Here is a 10,325-nt window from a genome sequence, read left to right as displayed (position 1 = left end):
GAAGAGTTAGCAGCAGGCAGTCTGGGGCAGGAACCGAGGAGGGATGCACTGAAATGAACTTAATGCTTTCCAAGGCTTGAGAGTGGCAGTGTGAAAACCAAATATCCTGTTCTTTCTTCGAAGAGAAATGTCTTTGGGAGCATCATATTGTTTTATCTCATTTATTTCATCTCTTTTAGAAGGCAGGCTGTGTAGATTAATTAGGAGTTGTTTTCAAAAAGCTTCTTGAATATGAAAAAAAGTGCTTTATTATTATTATTTGGTCCTGTTGATAAAAAGAACTGTACCAGCTTGTGCTGGAAGAGTAAGGAAGTCATGGCCCATTTGGGGACTTTTTAAGGCTTTGACAGAGTGAGGTGTAATGTGCAATTCTCTTTCTGGTGTGACTATTTCTGGGTCAAAAATCACTTTGTATATAAAAACTGAAAATCAGCTACAGACCCTTGTGTTTTCAGTTTCTGCCCCCCATTTTGAATTTAATCCTGGGTGTTGGTTGAAGGTGCTGTCTCTTGCTCTATTTTACAGTGGTTCTATTTCTCCTGTGTTTTGATTCTTGCTCCATTGCAGAAATCAGAAAAATCTGTGCCCTGGCAGGCACAGGCACCCACTCATCCAATCAGATATAAAAATGCATCCCATTTGAGCAAACCTAACCACTTCCACTGTGGCTGTTCCTCTCTTTTGATGCCTGCTACCACCAAACATGCCCCGGGAAATCTCTGTTTAACATGTGCCAGAAAGCAGCAGCAGCAAACTCCATTTAATTCCCCAGACTGAAGAGGCTTTTCAGAGGGTGACTGATGCATCCCATCATTAGACCGTTTTCTCCTCTTCCTTTTCTGGGGTTGAGAGAATGTCAAGACATTTAAGGCCTCTTTTGCTTCTCTCACATTTTCCCCAAAACTTCCCCGCAAGAGCTTGCTGTATTCTCTGATTCCTTTATTTCCACCCCATTTGGCAGTGAGGCCCATAAAGCTCCAGGTTCTCCTGTAATGGATATTCCCCTCATTCTGGATGCATTGTCAAAGGACTGCACTATTAGCTCACCATTCTTCCATGCTGCTTGAGAGATTGACTTTAACTTTGGTAGCAGCTCCTCTCCCCTTCTAACAAGACAAGTTTCTCACAGTTTCAGGTTTTCATGCAACAGATTTCACAGTTGCTTTGGCAATTACTGAAGTTTAAAAAAAAAATACTTTCTATATAGTTTGCTTTTAAAAGAACAGCTGACTTTTACTGGTGTTCTGCATGTTTTATACCATGAGTGTGTATGAACCTTAAAAAAGAACAACAAAACGCCACCACCCCCCCCAAATAACCCCACAACTAAGCTCTCAGGATTTTCATAGACAGGAAACACTAAGAGCTCATTTTGAAGTAGATGAAAACCAGCCTAAAACACCATGTAAGCTTAAAAATAGGCATTCCTCTCTTGCATGTGTAGTGGTTTCTCCTGAGATTGTTTGGATATGAACCAAAGAAAATGTATCAAGACTCCTTTCACATAACTCCCTAACCCTGTAATGCAGCCCTTCTCCTTGAGCCATATCCCATCTAGCTTTCCATGTGATCCATGGCTGCCTTTCAGGGTTTGCCCATCCCTCTGGCATCAGCCCTGCTATGTTAACTTGCCTTTTCTTTTCAAGGGATTTTTACACTGAGATGAAACCTGGTGTGACCTTCTAGTGCATCAAAGGGTGGGCAGAGAAAGAAAGACAAAATGCTCCCAAGTGTCCATCTAGGAGAATGTCTTTGAAATAAAACATGACTGTGTTTTCTCTGAAAGTGAAGGAGAGGCAGTGAGACCTGCAGTGCAGATGTGCATAAATGAGCTTCCTTAGGTCCTGGTAGTGGGCTGGTTTGGGAATCATGGATTTCACACAGGATTTAGCAGTGCTGTTTCTCTGCTGGGCTGTGAAGGGTTTGCTGGGCAGTGGTGCTGCTGCAGAGAAGTGACAACTAAACAGGCAATGGGCTGCTGGAGCCTTGTACATTTAGGAAAAGTTTGGAGTTTTTTGTTGTGGAAGAAAGGAGAGTAAGAGTGAAAGAACATAATTTTGATTTGCGTATTTGACAGACTGTGTGTTTGTATTTGACCACATTAAAAGTGCAGAGTAGTGAGAAGGTTGGGAGCTTCTTCAGATGCCCAGATGAACTTCAAGGTTTCAGAATAGTCTGCTTTGGGAGGGACCTTCAAATTCATACTCTTCCAGCTCCCTGCCATGGACAGGGACACCCTCCACTAGACCAGGTTTCTGCAAGCCCCATCCAATTCTTAGGCCTAGATATTTTCCTAAGTGTGTGCAATCATTCATCTGGGTCTTCTCTCAGTGTTTCAGGCAATGAAAGAATACACTGAATTGATTTAACTATGCAATAATATCATGAACTACAAATTTAAAACCCAACTTGGCTTGTTTATGATGTAAAAGTAAATAAGATATTTCAGAATGCTTTCCTAAGCTCTTTAGTCACTGATTTGAACTTTATTTTTTTTCCCCCCACCAGGAATCTTTAATGACTGGAAAACTCAATGGATCATGTTTTTATCATCTAAGCTATTTTTACATTGACTGTGCTGTAAACACATGGAGGAGCTGTAAGTAAATGATGTTCTGTACTGCATGATGAATTGGATTGCTACAGTCTGGAGGAAAGCAAAATAATAATTTCATTTCTGTGGTGATTTGCGTAGCTTGTGGTACAATGCCAGAAAGACTAACGGAAATGCTTATGGATACATGGACTCCATTAATAATATTATGGATTACTGTCCTTCCTTCCATTTATATGGCTCCAATGAATCAATCTCAAGTACTACCAAGTGGATCCAGTACAGGACTAAAAAGGCTAAATGAAGAACAAAGAGTTTTGCATCGTTCCAAGAGAGGCTGGGTTTGGAATCAAATGTTTGTATTGGAAGAATTTTCTGGACCTGAACCAATCCTAGTTGGCCGGGTAAGGCAAGATTTGGTTTCTTTTTTTCTCTGAATGTATAAATGTGTAACATGAGGTCTACAGTAATTCGGACTCTTCTACGGAATTTAAGGCTGAGGTGCTTTGTGATTTCAAAGCTGTTCTCTAACATCCATAGATGTGTGCTTTAAATGTATGTGACTGTAAGAACGTGGTTTCCAAGTTAGCAAACCTGCTATTTCCAACAAAAATATGCACGTTCCATTTGTCAAAAAATCCCACAAGCATGTTCGCATCCTTTCTTTTATATCATTAGTCACCACTCCTCACCTATGTCAGCTGAAGAATTTTACCAAAGCAGCTCTTTATAATATGTTCCTGTGCATTCTAAAAGGTTATTACACGTATGGGTCATGTTCTATCTCCAGTCTGATGAATCAAATAGTTTACACGTTGAGAATTTTTAAAAACAAGAACCAAAAAGGAAAGTGTGGACTATACAGCAAATTATGACGTCCTAATTTACATTGAGGTCTATGCACACATATGGAATAACATTATTGCCAGGGATTTTGTGATTTACTTTCAAAGTTAGGAAGATAACACAGGGCAAATTATCATATTTTTCTGTGTCCCAGCTTTTATGCTGCCCTAAAGCTTTGCTTGTTGCCATGCATTAGTTTATGCTGTATCTCAGTGTGTTACCTCCAGTCAGTGAATCAGCCTTGCACTTGTATGAGCCATCTGTATCCACCAGGGATGAATTATCCTTACAATTACTCTTAGAAAAGAATGATCTGTTCATAAATGCATGTTTGGCAGTGAGCAGGTATAAATACCTAATTGTTTATCACTAAAGTTCAATTCCCACTGAACAACCCAGTACATTATTGTCTTATTAGCTGGTTATTGAGGTTGAGTAAAGAAAAATCTAGACAAAATTATGGATAACAGCTAATTTCATGATAATCTTGGAATTTCTATGGATAAATGAATAGCATATAGTATAATATAGGGACTGGCAATAGCTCTGTCTGTTACTGAAGAGAACACAGATCAAGTGCATTCCTAAATCTTCCCTAGTGTAGCCACTTTCCAGGTGAAACTCAGGGTCAGAAGGTGTAATGATCTTTCTATTCAGTGACTTTTGGTGCTGTGTCAATTTACATTTATATCAGGTATTTCATATCTGTTCTCATTTGTTTCTCTGGGGTTAGTAACGTATCTCAATTTCACAGAGACAGCAAAGAGCATATTTCACATCTTAAAATGTTTTATTCAACCCGTTCTTCCTGGAATATTTTAGTCAAGCTTTTAAAATTATTTTGAGTAGCTGGGAAAAGTCCTGGGTTTGTACTTAGTAGTATTTTGATTTTCAGGGTATATCCAGGTCTAAATATTACTACTATTTTAAGGGGGTTTTTTTGTGATTATATTATCCTGAATTGTTTGAGTCATTGGTGAATAGAAGTGGGTAGGTTAAACTAAGCCAAACCAAGGAAGACATTATCCTATCTTCTGCTGGCATTTTAAATAGAATTAGCTAAAATGCTGTGACAATCTATTTGTTGAGACTGCTGCATAATTAAAACACTGCATGTTACAGACGGAAATGAGCAAAAAGTGAAGTTTGTTCCCATAGGGGGAAATTTTTGGTTTATCCATTAAAATGACTTAGAATATTTTTGGAATCCTTCTCTCTATTTTTTCTCCCTCTCCAGTAAAATCATCTATATTTCTGACTTATTTTTCTTTCCTAAGGCTTGTGAGTACTGAGAGTGCTTTCAGGCTGGTGTGTGCTCAGTGGGAGCAGAGGTACTCCACAGCTTTCAGAGCTGCTCTTAATCCTTCCTGCCTGGAAAGCAGAGACTCCCTCAATTATAGTTCTTGGCAATCCTTCCCAAAATTTAAAGGGTGTACAGAATGTCACAAGCAAAATGCTTTCCTTCTCGGTGAAGTTGGGCTGTGGTTTGTCCTCTGTCACCCTCATTGGTTTCTTATTCATTGCAATTTAAAAAATAACCTCCTTTTCAGAATTTGCAGTAGATTTGCGCTCACCTGGTTCCTCCTCCTGGCTTTTCCACTTACACTCTTCCTCCAGCCTTTGAGTTTTTCCCCTGCCAAAGGATTTGTACACCTGGGGTATCTCCTTCATTCTGGGACTTTTGACTATTTTTTCTGCTCTATATCTTACCTCGATTTTCATTTTTCTTTTTTCTCCAGACTTTGAATGAAAGACACTCAGTAAAACAGGATATAGTCAATTAGTGCAGAGAGGCTTAACATTGTGGAGAGAGTGATACCAAACAGCTGCCCCATTTTTGCTGCATTTTCTGGATGTAAATGTGCTTTTGTGCCGTTACAGAGGCAGTATTGCTTGCATGTGCTTTTTACATGTTAAAAATTCTAGTAAAATCTTCAAACAAATCTTTTATTTGGTGGTTAATTGCTTCAAAGGAAACATTCTTCAAGCAAATCTAATTATGTAGATCTTGGTTACAATTTTTGTCTCTACACTGTTGTAGAGTGTGCTTTTCATAGTCATGTATGATTTGTACAAACATTTAATTAGGTGCTTTGGAAACTAAATATAAAAATAAGTTTTGCACAAACCAACAATACCCACACAAGCAGAATTTGTTGTATGTTCTCAAAGGTACGTTTAAAACCCACTGAAAATTCAGCTCTTAAGAACTGCTCAGAATAGAACTGATATTTAAATAATGGTTTTCGTGTTAGTGGGTGGAAAGGCACTGAGTAGAAGCATTTGGTCCTAATGGAATTGATGGAATATATCAGCAAAATAAAACTGAAAGCTGAGATTAATTTTATAGAATACAAACAGAACACAAATCACTTTGCAAATAAAAGCCTGAATGTGGAGTCTATGTGTTCCTCCTGTTGGTTGAAAAGGTCTCATATCAAAGTTTGTGAAGTGCAGAGAAATTTAGCAAGATGGGATTACAGAGGTCTGTAATACCTTTTATTAAACTGCTCAGTTTTTCCAGGAGAAACAGCTTCCAGACATAAAGACTCTTCTCCAGAGTTTTAGGTGTTGCAATGCAACTGCACACACTTCAAAGGTGCTTATTCATTGCTGTTTTGCATGGATATAGAGTAATAAATGTATTCCTAGTGTATTTGCTCTAATAAATGAAATAATCTGGGGTGAGACTAATAGGAGGAATTAATGTGAACACCTTTTAAAGTGTGGTGTTTTTCTTCAATGACTTGAGTAAAGGACCAGAGCAAATCTTTTGCTTTCATTCTTGAACCTCTTAGAATGAATTTGAGCAATATGCACTTCTAATGCCAAATTTTGTCATTATGTGTGGTAGGATCAAGCTTAAAATAAGCAACTCTACTTGAGTTCACACAACTGTAAAGAAGTTCTTTCTGAATTTATGGGATTTCTCTATAAAATGCCACAAATATTCTAGTTTTTCTTTTACCTTTCTTGGATATATTCATACTGCATTTATTTTGCCACATGATATTTTCATAGAATCATGGAATATCCTGAGTTGGAAGGGATCCCCAGGGATCATCCAGTCCAGCTCCTGGCCCTGCCCAGACACCCCACCAGTCCCACCCTGGGCATCCCTGGCAGCGCTGCCCAAACGCTCCTGGAGCTCTGGCAGCCTCGGGCCGTGCCCATTCCCTGGGGAGCCTGGGCAGTGCCCAGCACCCTTCCTGTGTCAGCTCTCCATCCTCTTGTTCCAGCCTGTCTGTACATCCAGGGTGCTCCATCCATGGTGCAGAATCCAGCACTTGTCTTTGTTAAACCTCACAAAGCATGGAGAGAACAAAAGAATGAAGGCAACAAAAGTTGTTTGTGTTTATGTTCTCTGGCTTACCAATAAACGAATCCAAATTTAGGTCCAGACACAAAAATCCACTAGTGGTCACTCAGGCTGGTGCTGTCTGTGTCACAGCACTCCACTGGGAATAGTTTCCAGGTTGTCCCAGACCTTCCACAGACTTTTTTGAATTTCTCTGTTTTCAGTCCCAAAATAACATATTGCCTGTTTTGTCCCTGTGAGGAGAGATTTGGGAAGTCAGCAGTGCAGGGAATAGCAGCCCCTGTGGCACATCTATGTTCTTGGTCCAGGCCTCTGGAGAAGGTGCTCTGAACATCCTGGATGGGAGGAAACCAGTGAGACTGTGGTGGTGAGACTCAGAACCAGCACGGTCAAGTCAGCTCCTTATTGCGGTGAGCTCAGGGAGGCGTTTTCCATCTGTGACTGCTTCTGAATTACGTGCTTTGTGTCTTTTCACTCTGTTAAATGCAGGTTTTCTTGTACGGCTTGTGGGATGAGGGAGCTGGGCAACTTTTGCTGTTTGGAGCAACAGAGACTTTTCCCTTGATGTTTGGGACTTGGGTTCAGGCCTTTAGAGGAGAAATAATTTTCTTGTAGGAGGAGCAGTGGAGAGGCATCCTGTTTTCACAGTCAAGTGCTTCAGGCTGAGCTACTATAAAACCCAAACCTGGAAATGCAGAGAGCACTTACAAATAGCTTGGAGCTGTATGTTCTGCATTATCCATGCTTTATGCAATCCTTGGATTTCTTCACCAACATGCATTTTCTGTCTTCACCAGGAAATGGTAAAATGTTACTTGTTTAAAATCATTACTAGTTCTGTTAGAGCACAAGTGGTGCAAACAGGCGAAGTAAAGAAGGTTTTAATAAAACAAGTTCCTTCCTCACATTTTGCTTTTCATCCCTGCACTGAGCTTGTGATTATGATGGCTGCCTAAAAGCACTGTTGTACTCAAGTGATGCAAACCTGAAATGTAGATAACTAAGGTTAGCAGTATTTTGAGAGATGAATTACAGGCTGTTTCACTGAGTGGAAAAAATCCTTGTGACATGTAGGTGTAGCAAAATCCTAGCATAGGTTTCATAGGGTATAACACAGTCCTACATTAATGCCTTGTTAAAGTTTTCACAGAACAGCAATCACCACACCATATTAGATATATTCTACCCTTTTCTTTCTAATACACACTTGTATGTTTTTCTGTGGTTTAAATGCATGCCATAAAATATTCAATATCTGAAATGTTGCAAAGTCAACATTGCCTTCTGAGCTCTAGATTTTTGTTGTTGTTTTGCAACCATAATTACACACTAATTTTCCTGCTTAAGTTTAATAAACTCCCAGAAGCTGAAATGTATCAATTATTTTGCTACTGTATTCTTTATGAACAATACTAATTCCCCCTGCCTCGTGTGTGCTTGCAAGGGAAGAGGTGACTGTGTACTGCACAGATTGCTCCAGTTTGCATGGTCTCAATCAGCTTAGTAAACAGGAGTATAACTAGCTCTAAGAAAAACTCTCCTTAGTTAAAAGCTATTGCAAAGACAATAAATATAGCAGACAACATTTCAGAGAAGTCTGATAAAACTAGTGGGTTTTTAACAAATATTCCTGAGCTTACACAACTTTATTTGTTTCTTTTTAGCTGAGAACAAGTTCCAAGAAGAAATTTAAATATAAAGCATAAATTTAAGCAAGGACAGTTTGACTAACCCAACAGTGTCTACGTTTTCTTCTACAGTGTAAAAACTATTTTACTGATTTCTCTCTGAGTTAAGAAAGAAGGCATATCTCCAGACACTAAAAATCTCATTTCTGTGTATTTCTGGGAGTATTACTGAATAAAGTTGAACACTTTCATGCTTCATCTCCAGCCTGGGGCATGATAGAGCCACAATTTAAGCAGAGACACAACTTAAACCCCTTGTACATCAGGTATAGAACAGGACTGGTAGTAACTTCGAAGAGATGTTTTATTAGCTACTTATGAATCCAGCATCTTGAAGGGTCAACCTGCAAAACACCAGGCACCTCCTCAGCTATCTGTATTTTCTTTCATGGAGTGGGAAAAGGTCCATGATGGGAAGAATAACTTAAAAGTTGGGCAGGGGTTTTGCTGTTCAGTTTTTTGTCTGTTTTGTTGTTGTTTTGTTTGGGATTGGTGGTGTTTTTTTGTTTTTTGTTTTTTAATTTGCCTTTTTTTGATAAAAAGGAATGGTATCTATTACTTTAGCATTATTCACTTAAATTCCTTTGTCCTGTTTTTCTAGGACCATAAAGGTTTCTGGTACTCTGAAAAAAGAGTAGCTAATGTTGAGCATTTTGTTTGTTTGTAAAGAATTAGAAGATTGTGTGCTTTTCAATATATTGATCTGAACACTTTGTCTGTCTCTCAGGGAAATGTTGTCCAAGTATGCATGGAAAATGCTGAAGTGACAGTATGAAAAATTGAGTGGAGCCTTCCCCATGATATTCTGAGATGCCCTATGATCATTTAGTCTTTCCAACATTGCTTCGGTAAATGGTTTTCAATTTCTACCTGTAGGGCCCACCCCTCGTGCTGTCAGGATGCTTCAGTTCCAGTTGTCAATTTAACTACCAATTAGTGCCAATTGTGAGGGGAGATTTTGCTAAAAGTTTGTCCTTGCTGAACTTGACAAGCATATTTCCATCCATCGATGAGCTCTCAGGTAGCTGTGATTTCCCAAAAGTGCCAGGATGTGTCTTTCAACCAGTAAAGTGAAAGGGAGGTTTTATCGTTCTCGGGTCCTGATAGGAAATTCCTCATTTGCCATGGATTTGTGTAACGAAAATCTTAATTTTATATTAAAATGAGACCAATTCCTTTGGTGGCTGTAGGCTTCCAGTAAGAGCTACGGAGCTGAAGTGGTGATACCTCATGAACTGAGCCACATCTGAGAAAGGCTTTGTAGCTCATGGGCAGCACTGTATTTTTAGGATGTAATAAATATACAATCACAGGAATCACAAGAAAAATAAGTTTTCAAGTGAAAATAATGAGAATGAGTTTGCATAAATTTTGTTTCTTGAAAGTTCTGTTTTAAAAGCTGGGGTTTCTTCCTATTCTGGCAAAGTCAAGGAAAAAAAGAGAGCTATAGTATGTGTGGTGCAACCAAGAAATTCACAGCTGAGGGTCTTTTGTTTGGTGTTTGGCTTTTGGTTTTGGTTGTGGTTTTGGGTTTTTTTTTTTTTTGACAAAGCCAGGGATGTTAACGTTGGGCAATTTACGGTGTCAGTTTCATTACAGAAATAATTTGCTGCAAGAAATATTTTAGGCAGTGTTTAAAGGTAACTATTATTTGCAAACAATGTGTGAGGCATGTAGAATTGAAAATAAATGCAGATTATTCTCCTGAAGATATTTAGGCAAATATTAATATGTTTGAATAGCCTCTCGGTGATCCCTGAGGAACACCTGTAGTGATATAGAGCAATTTATAACTTTCCTTTTTCCTGAGGACTCCCTCTTAGTGTAAAAATTCCCCTGCAAGGATTTCTTTCAAAGCCTTTATTTTACAGCATTCATGCCAGCAGCTAAGCAAAAGTAAGTGTAGCTCTCCCTGGAG

General features: G+C 39.0%; 1 protein-coding gene across 1 annotated transcript in view; it reads left to right on the top strand.

Moving 5' to 3' along the window:
* The first annotated feature begins 2,514 nt into the window (after positions 1–2,514).
* The window catches only part of CDH8 (cadherin 8), a 135,880-nt gene continuing 128,069 nt past the window's right edge, over positions 2,515–10,325 (top strand). Inside the window, exons 1-2 of the mRNA XM_008635485.2 lie at positions 2,515–2,599; positions 2,696–2,958. Of these exons, the coding sequence (XP_008633707.2) occupies positions 2,518–2,599; positions 2,696–2,958 (345 nt within the window). The 5' untranslated portion in view covers positions 2,515–2,517. The remainder of the gene's footprint in view (positions 2,600–2,695; positions 2,959–10,325) is intronic.

Source organism: Corvus brachyrhynchos, unplaced genomic scaffold, assembly GCF_000691975.1.
Source record: "Corvus brachyrhynchos isolate BGI_N302 unplaced genomic scaffold, ASM69197v1 scaffold66, whole genome shotgun sequence".
Taxonomy (NCBI): domain Eukaryota; kingdom Metazoa; phylum Chordata; class Aves; order Passeriformes; family Corvidae; genus Corvus; species Corvus brachyrhynchos.
The sequence above is the reverse complement of the archived record's forward strand: the minus strand, read 5'-3'. Positions and strand labels throughout refer to the sequence as shown.